A 21,696-nucleotide genomic window follows, 5' to 3' on the forward strand; every position below is an offset into this window, starting at 1 on the left:
TATGAAAGAAATTGAGGAAGACACAAAGAGATGGAAAAACATTCCATGGTCATGGATTGGAAGAATAAACATTGTTAAAATGTCTATGCTGCCAGAGCAATCTACACTTTCAATGCCATTCCTATTAAAATAACATTGGCATTTTTCAAAGAGCTGGAAGAAACCTTCCTAAAATTTGTATGGAACCAGAAAAGACCCCGAATGGCCAGGGGAGTGTTGAAAAAGAAAACCAAAGCTGGGGGCATCACAATGGCTGACTTCAAGCTATATTACAAAGCTGTGATCATCAAGACAGCATGGTACTGGCACAAAAACAGACACATAGATCAATGGAACAGAATAGAGAGCCCAGAAATGGACCCTCAACTCTATGGTCAACTAATCTTCGACAAAGCAGGAAAGAATATCCAATGGAAAAAAGAGTCTCTTCAATAAATGGTGCTGGGAAAATTAGACAGCCACATGCAGAAGTCTGAAACTGGACCATTCCCTTACATCATACACAAAGATAAACTCAAAATGAAAGACCTCAATATGAGATAGGAATCCATCAAAATCCTAGGGGAGAACATAGGCAGTAACCTCTTTGACCTTGGCCACAGCAACTTCTTTCATGACATGTCTCCAAAGACAAGGGAAACAAAAGCAGAAATGAACTTTTGGTACTTCATCAAGAAAAAAAGCTTCTGCATGGCAAAGGAAATAGTCAACAAAACTAACAGGCAACCCACGGAATAGGAGAAGATATTTACAAATGTTTTATCAGATAAAGGGCTGGTATCCAAGATCTATAAAGAATGTATCAAAGTCAACACCCAAAAAACAAATAAGTAAAAAAACGGGCAGAAGACATGAACAGACACTTCTCAAAAGAAGACATACAAATGGCTAACAGACACATGAAAAAATGTTTGACATCATTAGCCATCAGGGAAATTCAAATCGAAACCACACTGAGATACCACCTCACAGTTAGAATGGCAAAAATTAACAAGGCAGGAAACACGAATGTTGGTGAGGATATGGAGAAAGGGAACCCTCTTACACTGTTGGTGGGAATGCAAGCTGGTGCAGCCACTCTGGAAAACAGTATGGAGGTTCCTCAAGAAGTTAAAAATAGAACTACCCTATGACCCAGCAATTGCACTACTGGGTATTTATCCCAAAGATACAGATGTAGTGAAAAGAAGGGGCACCTGCATCCCAATATTCACAGCAGCAATGTCCACAACAGCCAAGCTGTGGAAGGAGCCAAGATGTCCTTCAACAGATGAATGGATAAAGAAGATGTGGTTCATGTATACAATTGAATATTACTCAGCCATCAGAAAAAATGAATACCCACGATTTGCATTGACATGGGTGGAACTGGAGGAGATTATTCTAAGTGAAATAAGTCAAGCAGAGAAAGACAATTATCATATGGTTTCACTCATATGTGGAACATAAGGAATAGCATGGAGGACATTATGGGAAGGAAGGGAAAACTGAAGCGGGGGGAATAAGAGAGAGGGGGATGAACCATGAGAGACTGTGGACTCTGAGAAAAAATCTGAGGGCTTAAGAGGAGAGGGGGGTGGGGGTATGGAGTAACAGGGTGATGGGTGTTAAGGAGGGCACGTGTTGTAATGAGCACTGGGTGTTATACACAGATAATGAATCATTGAACACTACATCAAAAACTAGTAATGTACTGTATGGTGACTAACATAACATAATTTAAAAAAAGGCCTGGAATGAAATGATTGGTAGCATTTTGGTGATTTTTTGGTAAAATTTTTGGTTGGTAGCATTTTGATGATTTTTGTTTTCTTCTTTCTACTTTTGCACTTTTTAAAAATCATCTACAGTAGCAATTGACTAATTTTTATTTTTTTATTTTTATTTTTTTAGTAAAGATTTTATTTATTTCCTTGAGAGAGAGAGAGCACAAGAGAGCACAGAAGGAGAGGGAGCACAGAGGGAGAAGGAGAAGCAGACTCACCACTGAGCAGGGTGCCCGATGCAGGACTCAATTCCAGGACCCCAAGATCATGACCTGAGCTGAAGGCAGATGCTTAACCAGCTGAGCCACCCAGGCACCCCCGATTGACTGATTTTTAGATAAAAGAGTAGATAAAAGCATTTCTTGACACTCAAATGTCCTATTTAGATTGTTAAAACTACAACAAGTTGTCCTTATGCTTATATAAATGCATATAAACTTTGAAAAGCAGAACTTTGGGTAATAATCATAGTTCATGATTCTTATGTTCGTATCTATTCATTTTGACTTTCTTACTTTGCTTACTATACTAATTTTTGTACACAGAAGAAAAGACACCCAAGACAGTCTCCCAATGACACAGCGATCTTTAGTACATTTTTTTTCGACAACGAATTCAGATATTACACTGCCATTGTCACGGTCATTATCCTATGAAATGCTTCTTGATTACAATCCGTCTAGCCCTCAGTTTAGTGGAATAACTATATCAACAATTGGGCAGAAGACTCCTAAAACTACAGGAGTGGGCCTTTCCAGATCGGAAAACAGCTTGGGTAAGCAAAACATGTACCAAATTTTTTGAGACTATTTTTAACGCATGTAGTTCAATAGCTTCTTTATATGCCTAGATGTCAGAATGACTTCCAATAACACAGATTTCTTAATGTCATATGCAGAGTAACTTGATTATGCTCACCATTGATCCTAACACTGAGTCATATTCAGGTCATATAAATGTATGTGGCCAAATGTATCATCCCTATGATTAAAATATCTTGAATTGTCATAATGGTTCATGGGTTGATGGCTTAGATGCTCTAGAATTGCTAGATAAAAATTCTAATGTATAGCATTAATTCCCCTTCCTCTGAACACTATGAGAAAGATTAAGCAATGTCTTGTGTATTTGTGCCATTAGGAGACTTATGCTTAAGTAAGGAAAAGACAGACATATAATAGAAAGAAGCAAAATAAATGGTAAGAAAATGGTGGAAAGATGGGAGAACAATAATGAATTTGGAGAAGAAAATGAAAACAGTACTACAATAGGAAAAAGTTGGGTTTTGACAGTTGCCAACAGTGTAAGCAATGCACTCAGCAATATCCAGTGTGTTCCTCATGATGTTAGGGAACTTTAAGGGTATGTTATCATGGTTTACTGAAAAACTCATGGTCTTGGAAACAGAGGACTTAGGTCTAAAGGATATTTCTACCTACACTGTGAGATAATAGGTTAGTTATCCCTGAGTTCCATTACCCACAAGTGCAAAATAGGGATTAAAATATCAACTTCACAGGGCTGGCCTAAGGATTAAATAAAATACTTATGAAAATCACCTACCATATAGTAAGTGCTTAATAAAAAATTAGTCGTGAATATGAATATATCTGTAAGCACCTCCTCATTGAATAGGCTAGATTGGGGGTCTGTATTTCAATTACCAGTCAACAAGTTTCAAAACTGGTAGCATAAACACACCCATGACTACTTGATGTCTCTATTTTCCTCTATTATTCTATGGATATTTAAGCCTGGCTGCTGCTTATCTATATTTCATTTCTGGCATTTTCCTAAACTTGTGACACAGTGTTATGTAGGATTTTGATCTACTGCCATTATTCCCTATGCTTCATTGTTTGTATGCCTATAATGCACTTTTTAAAGAAGCCTCCTAAGATCGCACTGACCTTTAGCAATGACCAAAATCCATATACTCAAAAGTGAAAATACGAACTTTACATCCAGGGAGGGAATATTTTTCCTTCTTTATCCCTGTTATCATCATGGTATATATTCTATATTTGGATTAAACTGCGCAAGTTCTTAGGGGAAAAACAAAATATAGTGGTTTCCCCTTGCAAGATGAGAATTGAGCTGGGGTGTGTAGTCTTCTCCTTCAGTTACTGTAGATTCGGGTTTTGTAGATAAATGCCTGGGTCCGCTGAAACTTGTTGCATTTGGTTCCGTTCCATCTGTTCCTCTAGGTGAAATAACAACTAGGACTAAAATTAATCTGTCTTCTTCCTTTTTATAGTATAAAGGTTTTCATCCCTCAAGATGAACCATTAAAAAGGATACTATATAATCTCTTTCCCCAAAGGAACTCAAGGATTAAGTAAATACTCAAGTGACTGGGAATGAACTAATTTAATTCCAAACATTTCTTTAATCCTCTTTAGAAACTATGTGTTTATTCTTTTTCATCTTTCACCTCGCTTTGGTTTTGTTAAAGATACAAGAATATAAAGCATACTCTAGATTGTCTCAGTCCTTTGATGATTTTGGACACAGTGTCACATTAACCAAAGCCCCTGAACTACAATAATTGCTATCACTTACTAAATACCTGTTAAAAACTAGACACTACACTAGAAAGTTATCTACATTTTCTTCAATCTTCACATTGCCTTATTTTATGTTCAGGAAAATGGAGAATTAGTTGGCTTACTAAGTGGCAGAGCTGAGATACAATTGCAGGTCTGTCTAAATCCAAGACACAGTGTTCTATCCACTTCATCATTGTCTCTCTCTGTAGTGTTACTCACTCTTTGCAGACACATCATTAGATTTACCCAGCCTGCTTCTTTCCATGCAAAATTATAAAAACTGTTCTGTATTTAAATCTTAGTAGTGATAATTTTAAAAGAACAAATTTCCAAGAGGATACTAGAGTCTGATTAAGAATTACTCTATCTTTCTAATAAACTATTTTAGTTGATTAGAGGAAATTTAAGTCTTTACCTGGTAAAATTATTAATTATTCATAGGAAGGGTTCATTTGAGGCTTTAATTTATGGGTAGTAATTTGGGGAGGATGGCTAATATGAAATAAAGTTGTATTTATATATAACATATCCAAATTTGAGAAACTCAAATGTTTACCTCCTTGAAAACTTATGATGCTTCTAGTACAACTGAATAATCAGTTAAATAAAAGTCATTATGCTAATGGTATTGTTGATATTTTAAGATAACTGACATAATCTCTAGGAATTGTGTGTCACTAAAAATAATCACTTACTAGTTATTTCATAGACTTTGGTTTATAGCTTTTAATTATCCTCATTGAGTTTGAAAGTGACAGTAAAATGTATAAAGAATATAATTTTGTAGAAGCAAAGAATAGAGATAGAGGCTTTGTGTTCTTTTAATGTCCTTTTATTTACTTCTTTTTGTTGCTTTCCTCTTTGGTTTCTTTGAAAGGAGTCAACAGCTCCATAATGACAAAGAAACAGGCTCTGCTCCTTGCTCCTGAGATACCAGTAACTGGGGAAGGAGAAGATTATTTCCTATCTTTGTTTGGTGATTCAAAGAAACTTCTTCCACATTCATTCCATGCTGAGAAAGCCTGGAAGCACTTTTCTATGATTCTTGAAGAAGTGGGCCAATCTAGATCCAGGTACCTATTCTATTTGAACTATTTAATATCTTCTATTGGAATAGGAGCTACTTTACTTCAGTAAGTAATAAAGTTCTAATCTGATATTACATCCATGATTTCATCTAGAACCCTAAGCAGTTTATTGAAATATTACCATTCATGTTCTGAGGAATGATAAGAAATCAATGTAATTTTCTAGAGAACCAAACAAGGAATGCTGATTTTTCAAAGATGCCAGTGAAAACAGCACTACATAATCCCTACAAATAAAGTCAACTCTATTTTTTCATTATTGGCAAATCATTCAGATGGATTTAGTGTCTTTTTTCTCTTCTACTAGGCACTTGAGTTTGAGACAGAAGGAAAAACATGGACTTACTCATTGATCCATTTTTATAGTTGTTGGTATCTATGGCAAAAAGAATTGATCAGGAAGAAAGTTGATATTAGAGCTAAAATAAAAGAGCTGACTCATCTATACATTTACTTAACCCTGCTTTTCTTGTTGCTTTAACAACAGATTGAACTGTGAATTATTAGAAATAAACACATGTCCACAGAGTGTGTGAGAGGGTTAAGAGAAGTTATTAGCTAGGTTTGAAGTTCAGACATAAAGGAAACTGTTTTCCCCTTAGGTCAGATTTCCTAAAATCAACCACTATTACCATTCAACTGTAGTGAATAATTAAGTGTTCTCTCAACCATCTAAAAACACTTCATCAAATTATTCATTCAACATCTATCCACCATGTTAAGAATGATGACTTATTTGGAGCAAAAAATCAAAGAAAAAAAAAGGCTTGTGAATATGGTTTTAAGAACCTTTACTTAGATCAGGAAAGACCTGCAGGTATAAGGATTGAAAGAGGCAAATAAAGTATCAAGCCATATAGAGAATTTTCTCCCAGCAGAGGATGATCTGGGAAGATTTTGTGAATGAGTTGTTAATTAGAATTATCTTAGAAAGATACGTAAATTTTGTTTCCTGAGGGTGGCTAGAGTGGTGGGGGTTGGGAGGTATGGGGTGGCTGGGTGATAGTCATTGGGGAGGGTATGTGCTATGGTGAGCACTGTGAATTGTGTAAGATTGTTGAATCACAGACCTGTACCTCTGAAACAAATAATACATTATATGTTAAAAAAAAAAAAGAAGAAGAAGATAGTAGGAAGGGAAAAATGAAGGGGGGAAAATCGGAGGGGGAGACCAACCATGAGAGACTAAGGACTCTGAGAAACAAACTGAGGGTTCTAGAGGGGAGGGGGGTGGGAGGATGGGTTAGCCTGGTGACAGGTATTAAAGAAGACATGTTCTGCATGGAGCACTGGGTGTTATGCACAAACAATGAATCATGGAACACTACATCAAAAACTAATGATGTAATGTATGGTGATTAACATAACATAAAAAAAGATATGTAAATTTTGGATATGCAAATTTGGAGTCTGTGAGAACATTCTAGGGCACTACTTCTCAATCCTACCTACACAATTGAATCAGGTGAGAAGTTTTTAATGTCCTGACCCTATCCTAGGCTCTGAGTCAGAATTTCTAGTGGTACAATTGACCATTGTAATTTTTTAAATCCCTTGGTAATTCTAACGCACAGTCAAGGTTGAGAACCAGCAGCCTAGAATGAAGGAACAGCATAAACAAAGTGAAGGAGGCAGAAAACGCTAGGACCAGGTAGGTATAAGGCATTTTATAGCATTGCCCCACTGAACAGTTCATCAGTTGGTGTAACCGGGTTGTAGGGGCCAGGGTTGGGGAATGATCACAGTGAGCCTTGAATACCAGAATGAGGAATTTGATTTTCACAGTGGGAAATGGGAAGCAATGGGAAAGTTTCAAACAAAGGAGTAATAGGATCATGATTCTGAATGTTTAATTGTGGCAATGAATATTATGAATGAATATTGGATTTTTGTCAAATGCTTTTTATGTATCTACTGAGATGATCATACGGTTTTTCTTTCTCAATGTTAAAGCAACCCTACACACTTAAACTCCTTTGATCATAATGTTTATTCTTTTAATATATTATTGAATTTTATTGGCTAAAATTTTGTTTCAAATCTTTACATCTATGTTTGTGAAGAGTATTGATCTGTAGTTTTCTTCTCCTGTAATGTCTTTTGTCTGCTTTGGAATCAGGGTAAAGCTTGCCTCATAGAATGAGTTGGGATATATTCCCTCCTCTTTCATTTTCTAGCTGAGTTTGTATAGAAGTAAATTTTTTCTTAAATATTTTATAGAATTCATCAGTGAAGCATTCTGGGCCTGCAATTTCTTTGTGGGAAGGTTTTTACCTACAAATTCTATTTCTTGAAAATAGATATCAGGATATTACAGTTATCTATTTCTTCTTGGATAGTTTGTGTCTTTCACACAATCTGTCCATTTCATCTAAGTTGTCAGATTGTCATAAACTTGTTCATAATATTCCCTTTTTATCCTTTTAGTATCTGTAGAATCTGTAGTGATGTCACATTTCCTATTGCTGATACTGGTCAGATATGTCTTCTTTCCGTTTCCTGATCAATCTTGCCTAAGAGTCATCAGCTTTATTGAGCCTCTCCAACAACCAGTGTTTGGTTTCATTGGTTTTCTGTGTTTTTTGTTTTGTTTTTTATTTTACTGATTTCCATTCTGATATGTATTTACTTTCTTCTGCCTACTTTAGGTTGAATTTCCTTTTCTTTTTCTAGTTTCTCAAGATGGAGTCTGAGATCATTGATTTGATACCCTTTTCTCTTCTAATATAAGCATTTAGTAAATTTTCCCCTAAGTACACCTTTAGTGGCATCCCACAAACTTGGTATGTTGGATTTTCATTCATTTCAAAATACTTCCTAATTTCCACTTAATTTCTTTGATCTTTGTGTCATAAGAAGTGTATTGTTTAGTTCCCAAATATTGACAAATTTGCCAGTTCCAGTGATTTTACAGATACATTTTTGTTATCAATTTCTAATTCTATAGTGGTCAAAGAACTTTGTATGACTTGGGTCCTTTTAAATATATTGGGACTTGTTTTATAATCAGGATATTGTCTATCCTGGTAAAAGTTCTGAATGCACTCACAAAGAATTTATATTCTGATGTTGTTAAGTAGAGTATTTTATAAATGTCAATCAGGTCTTGATGGCATTAAATTACTGTCTTTTTGCTAATTTTATGTCTACTTGTTCTATCAATTTTTGAGAAAAGGATGTCAAAATCAACTATAATTGTGGATTTGCTGATTTTGCCTTGCAGTTCTATCAGTTTTTGTTTTATGTACTTTGAAGCTCAGTTACTAGATTTGCAAACATTTGGAATTGTTACGTCCTTTTAATGAACTGATCTCTATGTCATTATGAAATGACCTTCTTTATCTCTGGCATTATTCTTAGCTCAGAAATCTACTGATATTAATACAGCCGCTCCAGCTTTCCTTTTATTATTGTTAGCATGGTAAGTCTTTTTTCAATCTTTTACTTTTAACCTATTTGTGTCTTTATATTTAGAATGTATGTTTTGTAAGTAGCATGCAGTTGAGACTTGTTCTTCTATCGAGTCTAATAATCTCTGTCTTTTAACTTGAGCATTTAAACTATTTACATTTAAAGTAATTGATAATATGGTTAGGGTCAGGGTTACTATCTTGTTATTAGTTTTCTATTTGCCGCAACTATTCTGTGTTGTCTTTTTCCTCTTTTTCTGTATTCTTTTGAATTGAATATTATTAATGACTCCATTTTATCCTCATTGTTGGCTGATTAGCTATAACTCTGTTATTTTAGTGGTTCCTTTCAGGTTTATAGGATATATCTTCAGCCTATCAGACTACCTTCAAGTGATATTATACCACTTCACAAATAGTATAAGAGCTTTCAATATTATTCTTTTATTTCTTTCATCCCAGATACTGTGTTTTTGCTATCACATATTTTATTTCTATGTATGTAATAAATCCCATACTCCATAGTTATTTTGTTATAATTATTAGAAGAAATTTAAAAGATAAGAAAAATATGTTATATATTTACCCTTATATGTTTTCACTGCTTTCCAGTGTTTTTAGTGCTTTTTTTTTTGTAAGTCATGTTTCCATCCCCTATAATTATGCTACTATCTGAAAAAGAACTTCCTTTCTTGTAATACGGATCTGCTTGTGATGAATTCTTTCTTGTTTTTAAATAGCTTTATTGAGATATCATTGACATAAAAATGGTATGTGTATATATATATATACACACACACACATACACATGATGTATAACTTGATTTTATTTGTTTTTTTAAGATGTAATTGACATATAATATTGTGTAGGTTTAAGATGTAAAATATGACAATTTGATACATATATATTGTGAAAGGATTACCATAAGGTTAGTTAACAGATCCATTACCTCACATAATTACCTTTTTGGTGTGTGTGGTGAGAACATTAAGATCTATCCTCTCAGCAATTTTCAAGTATATAATACAGTATCATATAGTCACTGTGCTGTACATTAGATCTCCAGAACTTACTCATTTTGCTTAACTGAAACTTTGTACCCTTTGAACCACATAATCCCATTTCTTCCTTCTCACAGTCCTTAGCAACAACCACCATCCTACTCTGCTTCTATAAGTGTGATTATTTTAAATTCCACATACGAACAAGATCATACAATATTTCTTTCTGTGTCATGCTTATTTTGCTTAGCATAATGTCCTCCAGTTCTATCCATGTTGTCATACATCCATGTTGAAGTCAGGATTTCCTTCTTTTTAAAGACTGAATATTTCAGTGTGTGTGTGTGTGTTGTGTGTGTATGTGTGTGTGTGTGACATTTTCTATATCCATTCATCTATTGAGGACATTTAGGCTGTTTCCATATCTTGACTATTGTGAATAATTCTGCAATGAACATGAGTGCAGATATCTCTTCCTGATCCTGATTTCACTTAATTTGGATATATACCCAGAAGTGGGATTGCTGGATCATATGGTAGTTATATTTTCAATTTTTTTAGGAAACTCCATATGTTTCCATAATGGCCTTATTAATTTATATTCCCACCAACAGTACAAGTGTTCCTTTTTCTCTGTATCCTCACCAGAACTTATATTTTTTTTAAGATTTTATTAATTTGAGAGAGAAAGCACGAGCAGGGGGGTAGGGAGGGAGAGAAGCAGGCTCCCTGCTGAGCTGGGAGCCCGACGTGGGGCTCTATCCCAGGGCCCTGGGACCATGACCTGAGCTGAAGGCAGACACTCAACCGACTGAGCTACCCAGGTGCCCCATATTTTCTTTTTGATAATAGCCATCCTAACAAGTATGAGGTGATATCTCATTGTGATTTTGATTTCATTTCTCAGGCAATTTGTGATATTAAACACCTTTTCATATACCTTGAGTTGTAAAATTAAGTATTGAAATTGAGATCTTTATTCTTTTTTAATGTAGGCATTTAATGCTATAAAATTCCCTCCTAGTACTGCTTTTGCTGCCTACCATTAGTTCGGGTAAGTTGTATTTTTTGTTTTCATTCATCTCAATTATTTTTAAAATTCCCTTTTGATTTCCTCTTTTACCCAATGGTGATTCAAGAATGTGTTGTTCAGTTTCCATATGTTCATGAATTTTCCTGTTTTCTGTTATTGATTTCTAGGTTCATACCACTGTGGTTTGAGAAGATAGCTGGGATGATCTTAATCTTAAATTGTTCTTGACTTGTTTTGTGACCTAACATGTGATCTATCCTGGAGAATGTTCTGTTTGTGTTTGAGAAGAATGTGTATTCTGCCACTGTAGGGTGGCTGTATAATAGTCATACCCATTTGTTCTATTGAGTTGTTCAAGTCAGCTGTTTCCTTATCAATTTTCTACCCTCAATATTCTATCTATTATTGAAAGTGTGGTTATAAGTTTCCTATTATTGTATTGTTGTCATTTTTTTCCCTTTAGCTCTGTCAATATTTGTTTTATATATTTAGGTGCTCTGATGTTGGGTGCATAATATTTACAATTGTTATGTCTTCCTGTTGAATTGACCCTTTTATCATTATATAATGACCTTCTTTGTCTTTTTTTTGTTTGTTTGTTTTTTCACTAAGATTTTTTTTTTAATTTTTTTTTTTATTCTTATGTTAATCCCCATACATTACATCATTAGTTTTAGATGAAGTGTTCCATGATTCATTGTTTGTGCATAACACCCAGTGCTCCGTGCAGAACGTGCCCTCCTCAGTACCCACCACCAGGCTAACCCATCCTCCCACCCTACTCCCCTCTAGAACCCTGTTTGTTTTTCAGAGTCCATCGTCTCTCATGGTTCGTCTACCCCTCCGATTCCCCCCGCTTCATTCTTCCCCTCCCGCTACCTTCTTCTTCTTCTTTTTTTTTTCTTAACATATATTGCATTATTTGTTTCAGAGCTACAGATCTGAGATTCAACAGTCTTGCAAAATTCACAGTGCTTACCAGAGCACATACCCTCCCCAGTGTCTATCACCCAGTCACCCCATCCTTCCCACCCCACCCCCCACTCCAGCAACCCTCAGTTTGTTTCCTGAGATTAAGAATTCCTCATATCAGTGAGATCATATGATACATGTCTTTCTCTGTTTGACTTATTTCACTCAACATGATACCCTCCAGTTCCATCCACGTCGTTGCAAATGGCAAGATCTCATTCCTTTTGATGGCTGCATAATATTCCATTGTATATATATACCAAATCTTCTTTATCCATTCATCTGTTGATGGACATCTTGGCTCTTTCCACAGTTTGGCTATTGTGGACATTGCTGCTATAAACATCGGGGTGCACGTACCCCTTCGGATCCCTACTTTTGTATCTTTGGGGTAAATACCCAGTAGTGCAATTGCTGGATCATATGGTAGCTCTATTTTCAACTTTTTGAGGAACCTCCATACAGTTTTCCAGAGTGGCTGCACCAGCTTGCATTCCCACCAACAGTGTAGGAGGGTTCCCCTTTCTCCGCATCCCCGCCAACATCTGTCATTTCCTGACTTGTTAATTTTAGCCATTCTGACAGGTGTGAGGTGGTATCTCATTGAGGTTTTGATTTGGATTTCCCTGATGCCGAGCGATATTGAGCACTTTTTCATGTGTCTGTTGGCCATTTGGATGTCTTCTTTGGAAAAATGTCTTTTCATGTCTTCTGCCCATTTCTTGATTGGATTCTTTGTTCTTTGGGTGTTGAGTTTGATGAGTTCTTTATAGATTTTGGATACTAGCCCTTTATCTGATATGTCATTTGCAAATATCTTCTCCCATTCTGTTGGTTGTCTTTTGGTTTTGTTGACTGTTTCCTTTGCTTTGCAAAAGCTTTTTATCTTGATGAAGTCCCAATAGTTCATTTTTGCCCTTGCCTCCCTTGCCTTTGGCGATGTTTCTAGGAAGAAGTTGCTTCGGCTGAGGTCAAAGAGGTTGCTGCCTGTGTTCTCCTTTAGGATTTTGATGGACTCCTGTCTCACATTGAGGTCTTTCAACCATTTGGAGTCTATTTTTGTGTGTGGTGTAAGGAAATGGTCCAGTTTCATTCTTCTGCATGTGGCTATCCAATTTTCCCAACACCATTTGTTGAAGAGACTGTCTTTTTTCCATTGGACATTCTTTCCTGCTTTGTCAAAGATGAGTTGACCATAGAGTTGAGGGTCCATTTCTGGGCTCTCTATTCTGTTCCATTGATCTATGTGTCTGTTTTTGTGCCAGTACCATGCTGTCTTGATGATGACAGCTTTGTAATAGAGCTGGAAGTCCGGAATTGTGATGCCGCCGGCTTTGCTTTTCTTTTTCAACATTCCTCTGGCTATGCGGGGTCTTTTCTGGTTCCATACAAATTTTAGGATTATTTGTTCCATTTCTTTGAAAAAAGTGGATGGTATTTTGATGGGGATTGCATTGAATGTGTAGATTGCTCTAGGTAGCATTGACATCTTCACAATATTTGTTCTTCCAATCCATGAGCATGGAATGTTTTTCCATTTCTTTGTGTCTTCCTCAATTTCTTTCATGAGTATTTTATAGTTTTCTGAGTACAGATCCTTTCCCTCTTTGGTTAGATTTATTCCTAGGTATCTTATGGTTTTGGGTGCAATTGTAAATGGGATCGACTCCTTAATTTCCCTTTCTTCTGTCTTGTTGTTGGTGTATAGGAATGCCACTGACTTCTGTGCATTGATTTTATATCCTGCCACTTGACTGAATTCCTGTATGAGTTCTAGCAGTTTTGGGGTGGAGTCTTTTGGGTTTTCCACATAAAGTATCATATCATCTGCAAAGAGTGAGAGTTTGACTTCTTCCTTGCCAATTTGGATGCCTTTGATTTCTTTTTGTTGTCTGATTGCTGTGGCTAGGACTTCCAATACTATGTTGAATAGCAGTGGTGATAGTGGACATCCCTGCCGCGTTCCTGACCTTAGGGGGAAAGCTCTCAGTTTTTCCCCATTGAGAATGATATTCGCTGTAGGTTTTTCATAGATGGCTTTTATGATATTGAGGTATGTACCCTCTATGCCTATACTCTGAAGAGTTTTGATCAAGAAAGGATGCTGTACTTTGTCAAATGCTTTTTCTGCATCTATTGAGAGGATCATATGATTCTTGTTCTTTCTTTTGTTAATGTATTGTATCACATTGATTGATTTGCGGATTTGAACCAACCTTGCAGCCCAGGGATAAATCCCACTTGGTCATGGTGAATAATCCTTTTAATGTACTGTTGGATCCTATTGGCTAGTATTTTGGTGAGAATTTTTGCATCCATGTTCATCAGGGATATTGGTCTGTAATTCTCCTTTTTGATGGGGTCTTTGTCTGGTTTTGGGATCAAGGTAATGCTGGCCTCATAAAATGAGTTGGGAAGTTTTCCTTCCATTTCTATTTTTTGGAACAGTTTCAGAAGAATAGGTATTAATTCTCCTTGAAATGTTTGGTAGAATTCCCCTGGGAAGCCATCTGGCCCTGGGCTTTTGTTTTTTGGGAGATTTTTGATGACTGCTTCAATTTCCTTAGTGGTTATAGGTCTGTTCAGGTTTTCTATTTCATCCTGGTTCAGTTTTGGTAGTTGGTACATCTCTAGAAATGCATCCATTTCTTCCAGGTTATTTAATTTGCTGGCATAGAGTTGCTCATAATATGTTCTTATAATTGTTTGTATTTCTTTGGTGTTGGTTGTGATCTCTCCTCTTTCATTCATGATTTTGTTGATGTGGGTCATTTCTCTTCTCTTTTTGATAAGTCTGGCCAGGGGTTTATCAATCTTGTTAATTCTTTCAAAGAACCAGCTCCTAGTTTCGTTGATCTGTTCTACTGTTCTTTTAGTTTCTATTTCATTGATTTCTGCTCTGATCTTGATTATTTCTCTTCTCCTGCTGGGTTTAGGCTTTATTTGCTGTTCTTTCTCCAGCTCCTTTAGGTGTAGGGTTAGGTTGTATACTTGAGACCTTTCTTGCTTCTTGAGAAAGGCTTGTATTGCTATATACTTTCCTCTTAGGACTGCCTTTGCTGCATCCCAAAGATTTTGAATAGTTGTGTTTTCATTTTCATTGGTTTCCATGTATTTTTTTAATTCTTCTTTAATTTCCTGGTTGACCCATTCGTTCTTCAGTAGGATGCTCTTTAGCCTCCATGTATTTGAGTTCTTTCTGACTTTTGTCTTGTGATTGAGCTCTAGTTTCAAAGCATTGTGGTCTGAAAATAGGCAGGGAATGATCCCAATCTTTTGGTACCGGTTGAGACCTGATTTATGACCTAGGATGTGATCTATTCTGGAGAATGTTCCATGGGCACTAGAGAAGAATGTGTATTCCGTTGCTTTGGGGTGGAATGTTCTGAATATGTCTGTAAAGTCCATTTGGTCCAGTGTGTCATTTAAAGTCTTTATTTCCTTGTTGATCTTTTGCTTAGACGATCTGTCCATTTCAGTGAGGGGGTGTTAAAGTCCCCCACTATTATTGTATTGTTGTCGATGTGTTTCTTTGCTTTTGTTATTAATTGGCTTATATAATTGGCTGCTCCCATGTTAGGGGCATAGATATTTACAATTGTTAGATCTTCTTGTTGGATAGATCCTTTAAGTATGATATAGTGTCCTTCCTCATCTCTTATTACAGTCTTTGGTTTAAAATCTAATTTGTCTGATATAAGGATTGCCACCCCAGCTTTCTTTTGGTGTCCATTAGCATGGTAAATGGTTTTCCACCCCCTCACTTTCAATCTGGGGCTGTCTTTGGGTCGAAAATGAGTCTCTTGCAGACAGCATATCGATGGGTCTTGTTTTTTAATCCAGTCTGATAGCCTGTGTCTTTTGATTGGGGCATTGAGCCCATTTACATTCAGGGTAACTATTGAAAGATAGGAATTTAGTGCCATTGTATTGCCTGTAAGGTGACTGTTACCGTATATTGTCTGTGTTCCTTTCTGGTCTATGTTGCTTTTGGGGTCTCTCTTTGCTTAGAGGACTCCTTTCAAGATTTCCTGTAGGGCTGGTTTTGTGTTTGCAAATTCCTTTAGTTTTTGTTTGTCCTGGAAGCTTTTTATCTCTCCTTCAATTTTCAATGACAGCCTAGCTGGATATAGTATTCTTGGCTGCATATTTTTCTCGTTTAGTGCTCTGAATATATCCTGCCAGTCCTTTCTGGCCTGCCAGGTCTCTGTGGATAGGTCTGTTGCCAATCTAATGTTTCTACCCTTGTAGGTTACATATCTCTTCTCCCGAGCTGCTTTCAGGATTTTCTCTTTGTCTATGAGACTCGTAAGTTTTACTATTAGATGTCGGGGTGTTGACCTATTTTTATTGATTTTGAGAGGGGTTCTCTGTGCTTCCTGGATTTTCATGCCTGTTTCCTTCCCCAAATTAGGGAAGTTCTCTGCTATAATTTGCTCCATTATACCTTGTGCCCCTCTCTCTCTTTCTTCTTCTTCTGGGATCCCAATTATTCTAATGTTGTTTCGTCTTATGGTATCGCTTATCTCTCGAATTCTGCCCTCGTGATCCAGTAGTTGTTTATCTCTCTTTTTCTCAGCTTCTTTATTTTCCATCATTTCATCTTCTATATTACTGATTCTCTCTTCTGCCTCATTTATTCTAGCAGTTAGTGCCCCCATTTTTGATTGCACCTCATTAATAGCCTTTTTGATTTCTACTTGGTTGGATTTTAGTTCTTTTACTTCTCCAGAAAGGGTTTCTCTAATAACTTCCATATTTTTTTCAAGCCCAGCTAGTATCTTTAAAGTGATGATTCTGAACTCTAGATCTGACATTGTACTAATGTCCGTATTGAGTAGGTCCCTGGCAGTCGGTACTACCTCTTGTTCTTTTTGTTGAGGTGATTTTTTCCGTCTTGTCATTTTGTGCAGAGGAGAATAGATTAATGAGAGAACAAAATGCTAGCAGAGTAACAACGTCCCCAGAAAATATACTCTAAACAAATCAGAAAAAACCTGAAGCAGTGGGAAAAGAAAGGGAAAGAGAGAAAAAAGAAAAAGAAAAAAAAGAAAAAGATAAAGATAAAAACAAAAACAAACAAAACAAAACAACAACAACAAAAAAACCAGAATGTGATCAAATATGATCAGTGCCACACACTAGATTTGGGGTGTATTTTGGTCTTTTAGAAGAAAGTGCCTCCCAAAATTTTAAAGAAAGAAAAACTTATATATGTACAAAAATAAGGGTTGATATGATGAAGGGATGGAATATGACTGTAAAGATGGAAATTATAAAAAATTTTATAAAAGGAATTGATAAGAAGTTGTTTGAAAAAAGAAAGAAGAGGATTTAAAAAAAGAAAAAAAAAAGGGAGAGGATGTGATCAGGCAGGGGAACAGAAAACACCATATACTAGAGATTTAGGGTATATTTTGATCTGTTAGAAGAAACTATCTCAAAATTTTAAAGAGAGAACAACTTATATATATAAGCCAAAAATATGGGTAACTACTATGAAGGGATAGAATATGACTCTAAAAATGAAAAATAAAAATGTTTTTTTTTTTTAAAAAAAGGGATTGATAAGATGTTGGTTGAAAAAGGGAAAAAGAAAAATTCAAAAAGAATAAAAAAAAGAAAAAAAAGACAGTTAAAAAAAAATTAACTTTGAAAGACTACAGAATCATGGTAAAAAAGCCATGAATTCTATGTGCAGTAGTCCCCTAGAGCTGGAGTTCTGCCGTTCTCATTGATGGGTAAACTTGGTCTTGGCTGGCTGTTCTCGCTGATCTTCTGGGGAGGGGCCTGTTGCCTTGGTTTCCAAATGTCTTTGCTGGAGGCAGAATTGCCCCGCCCTTGCCCCCTCCCAGCTAAGTAATCTGCTGGGGTTTGCTCTCCGGGGCTTTTGTTCCCTGCAAGCTTTCCGTACAGCTTTGGAGGCGGAGAGTGAAAATGGCGGCCTCCCAATCTCCGCCCCAGAGGAGCCGAGAACTCGGGGTCCCGCTTCTCAGTGAGCCCCCAGAGAAAAGCCGTCAGTCACTCCCGTCTCCCCGGTCTCCAGCCGCACTCCGTGCTCACCCGGCCTGTGACCGCGCGTTTCTATCTCTGGCACCCGACCCCGGGTGGAGTCTCCAAACCCAGCAGATCCCTGCGGCGCACACCCGCGCGGCTCCTCCCGGGGGAGGAAGGTGAGTCTCCCAGGATCTGCCACTTGTTGGGTCCCTGCTGGAGGAGCAGTGGCCCGACTGTGCCGCGGATCACGGTCTATGGCCGCCCCGAGCTGAGAGCCCGCACCTGGGCTCCGCCTCTGCAGCCGGCTTCCCTGCTCCGATACCTGGGAGCTCTGCCACACTCAGGCACCCCCGGTCTTTCTGTGACCCATGGGTCCTGAGACCACACTGTCCCGGAGGGTTCCACCCCCCCGCTTAGCCACCAGAGTGACGTCCCTCAGTGGAGCAGACTTTTAAAAGTTCTGATTTTGTGCTCCGCGGCTCTATCACTTGCCAGAAGCGGCCGCCGGAGGCCCCTCCCCCGCCGTCTATCCTCCCAAATATCGCCTCGGATTCACTTCTCCGCACGTCCTACCTTCCAGAAAGTGGTCGCTTTTCTGATGAGAGAGTTGTTGCTCTTCTTTTCTTCGACCTCCTGTTGAGTTTGTAGGTGTTCAGAATGGTTTGATCCCTATCCAGCTGAATTCCTGAGACCAAATGAAATCCAGGTCTCCTACTCCTCCGCCATCTTGCTCCGCCCTCCCTTCTTTGTCTTTAATGACAGTTTTTTACCTAAAGTCTTTTAGTCTAATATAAGTATAGCCACCTCTGCTTTATTTTGATTAGCATTTGCCTGAAGTATCATTTTCTATTTATTTTCTTTCAACTTATGTGTGTTCTTATATCTAAAGTGAGTCTCTTTTAAACAACACATTGCTGGATATTGTTTTCTTTTTAATCTATTCAACCATTCTATGCCTTTTGATTGGGAAATTTAACCTATTTTACATTTAAAATTACTATCAATAGATAAAAACTTGCTTTGCCATTTGTTCATTCCATTTGTTTCTGCAGTTCCTTTGTTCCTTTTTTCCTCTCTGTTTTGTTAGTTGAAAAATTTCTGTAATGAAATTTATAGGGATTTTGTGGTTATCATAATGCTTATATAAATCTTCTTGTAGCTTTGTCTATTTTGATTTCATAATTACTTAAGTTCAACTCAATATAAAAATTTTACACTTTTACCTCACACACACTTTGTGTTATTGAAGTCAGAGTTGGCTTTTTTTCATAATGTGACTTCTTTATAAATTTTCATGGTTATAGTTATTCTTAATATTTTTTGTTCTAACTTTTATGTTTGGTTATTAGTAATTTGTGCACCACCACTAGTGTCATATTATTTTGTATTTGACTATATATAGACAGAGAGATAGATATATAGATATATAGATATATAACTTTACCACTGAGATTTATACTTCCACATACTTTCATGTTGCTGTTTAGTGTGGTTTTTTTTAAAGATTTTATTATTCATTTAAGAGAGAGACAGAGACAGAGAGAGCACAAGCAGGGGGAGTGGCAGAGAAAGGGAAAAGTAGACTCCCTGCTGAGCTGGGAGCCTGACATGGGGCTCAATCCCAGGACCTGGAGATCATAACCTGAGCCACAGGCAGATGCTTAACCATCTGAGCCACCCAGGTTCCCTGTTTAGTGTGTTTATGGATTCCATTTGAAAAACTCCTTTAAGCATTTACTGTAAGGCAGTTTTAATGTTGAAAAATTCCCTTAGTTTTTGTTTGTCTGGGAAAGGCTTTATATCCCTTTCACTTTTAAAGGATAGCTTTGCAAGGTAAAGTATATCTGGTTGGCAATTTTTTCTTTCAGTACTTTGAATATACCATCCCATTTCCCCTGGCCTACACAGTTTCTGTTGAGAAATCCACCTATAGTGTTATGGTGGTTTCCTTGTATGTGATTAATCTTTTTCTCTTGCTGCGTTGGGGAAGATTTGATTATGATGTGCCTTGGTGTAACTTTCTTCAGGAATTCTATGCTTAGACTTTGTTGAGCTTCTGTGATTTGCAAATATATAGACTTAAAATTTTTAAATTCTAGAAAATTTCAGGTAATTGTTTCTTAAAATATTTGTCCCTCTCTCTCTTTTCCTTTAAAGACTCCAATTACACATGTACTAGGCCATTTGAAGTTATCCCACAATTCACTAATGCTCTGTTCTTTTTTAGTCTTTTTTTTTTTCTGTGTGTCTCATTTTGGATAATATCTATTGCTATGTTTTCAAATTCACTAATGTTTTTATCTGCAATGACTAATCTTGTTAATCCCATCTAGTGTATTTTTACTTCAGCTGTGTCTCAGTGTCTCAGTCATGTTCAATCTTTCATCTAGGTTTTGTATATACAGAATATAGTTACAAGGACTTTGCCTTTTCTGCTATTTCTGACATCTTTGTGCATTCTGGATCAATTTTGATCAATTTTGATTCTTATTTCTCCTTATTATGGGTTGTATTATCCAAGTTATTTACATGTCTGGTAATTTTTATTAAATGCCAGAAATTGTCATTTTTATCTTATTTGAATGCTGGAATATCTTTGTATTTCTAAATATATTCTTGAGCTTTGTTCTGGAATGAAATTAAATTACTTAGAAATAGTTTGAGCCTTTTGGGACTTGCTTTTAAAATTTGTTTAGTGGCGAGGAGTCCAAGATGGCAGAGGAGTAGGAGACCTTAATTTTGTCTGGTCCCAGGAATTTAGCTAGATAGCTATCAAATCATTCTGAACATCTGTGAACTCAACCAGAGATCTAAGAAGAATAGCTGCAACTCTACAAATAGAAAAGTGACCACTTTCTGCAAGACACAATGACAAGATGGAAAAACTCACCACAAAAAAAAGAGAACAAGAGGCAGTACTGACTGCCAGGGATGTAATCATTATGGATATAAGTAAGATGTTGGAGCTAGAGTTCAGAAGAACAATTACAAAGATACTAGCTGGGCTTGAAAAAAGAATAGAAGACATTAGAGAATTCCTTTCTCAAGAAATAAAAGAATTAAAATTGAATCAAGTTGAAATCAAAGAGGCTCTAACTGCAAGGATAAAAGAGGCAGAAGAGAGAATTAGTGATATAGAAGACAAAAATGATGGAGAATAAAGAAGCTGAGAACAAGAGAGATAAACAACTCCTGGATCATGAGGAGAGAATTCGAGAGATAGGTGATACCATAAAGCAAAACAATATTAGAATAATTGGGCTCACAGAAGAAGAGGAAGGGGGGCAGAAGGTATATTAGAGCAAATTATAGCAGAGAACTTCCCTAATCTAGGGAAGAAAGCAGGCATTCAAGTCCAGGAGGCACAGAAAATCCCCCTCAAAATAATAAAAATAGGTCAACACTTTGAAATACAATAGTGAAACTTGCAAATCTCAGAGACAAAGAGAAAATACTAAAAGCAGCTCAGGACAAGAGGTCCATAACCTACAAGGGTAGAAACTTTAGACTAGCAACAGATTTATCCACAGAGACCTGGCAGGTAAGAAAGGACTGGTATGATATATCCAGGGTGTTCAGTGAGAAAAATATACTGCCAAGAATACTTTATCTGTCATTGAAAATAGAAGGGGAGATTAAAAGCTTCCAGGGCAAACAAACTAAAATAAATTGTGATCACTAAACCAGCCCTACAAGTAATATTAAAGGGGATGCTTTAAGTGAAGAGAGAGACCAAAAGTAACATAGACCAGAAAGGAACAGAGACAATATAAGGAAACAGTGACTTTACAGGTAATACATGGCACTAAATTCATATCTTTGAATAGTTACACTGAGTGTAAATGGGTTAAATGATCCAATCAAAAGACACAGGGTATC

The 21,696-nt window shown here is 36.7% G+C and overlaps 1 protein-coding gene across 1 annotated transcript in view; it reads left to right on the forward strand.

Annotated features, from left to right (window-relative positions):
• Positions 1–21,696, forward strand: part of LMNTD1 (lamin tail domain containing 1) — a 437,084-nt gene that overhangs the window by 396,043 nt on the left and 19,345 nt on the right. The window contains exons 5-6 of the mRNA XM_044915214.1: positions 2,312–2,541; positions 5,193–5,388. Of these exons, the coding sequence (XP_044771149.1) occupies positions 2,312–2,541; positions 5,193–5,388 (426 nt within the window). The remainder of the gene's footprint in view (positions 1–2,311; positions 2,542–5,192; positions 5,389–21,696) is intronic.

The sequence above is a fragment of the Neomonachus schauinslandi genome, chromosome 5 (assembly GCF_002201575.2).
Source record: "Neomonachus schauinslandi chromosome 5, ASM220157v2, whole genome shotgun sequence".
Classification (NCBI taxonomy): domain Eukaryota; kingdom Metazoa; phylum Chordata; class Mammalia; order Carnivora; family Phocidae; genus Neomonachus; species Neomonachus schauinslandi.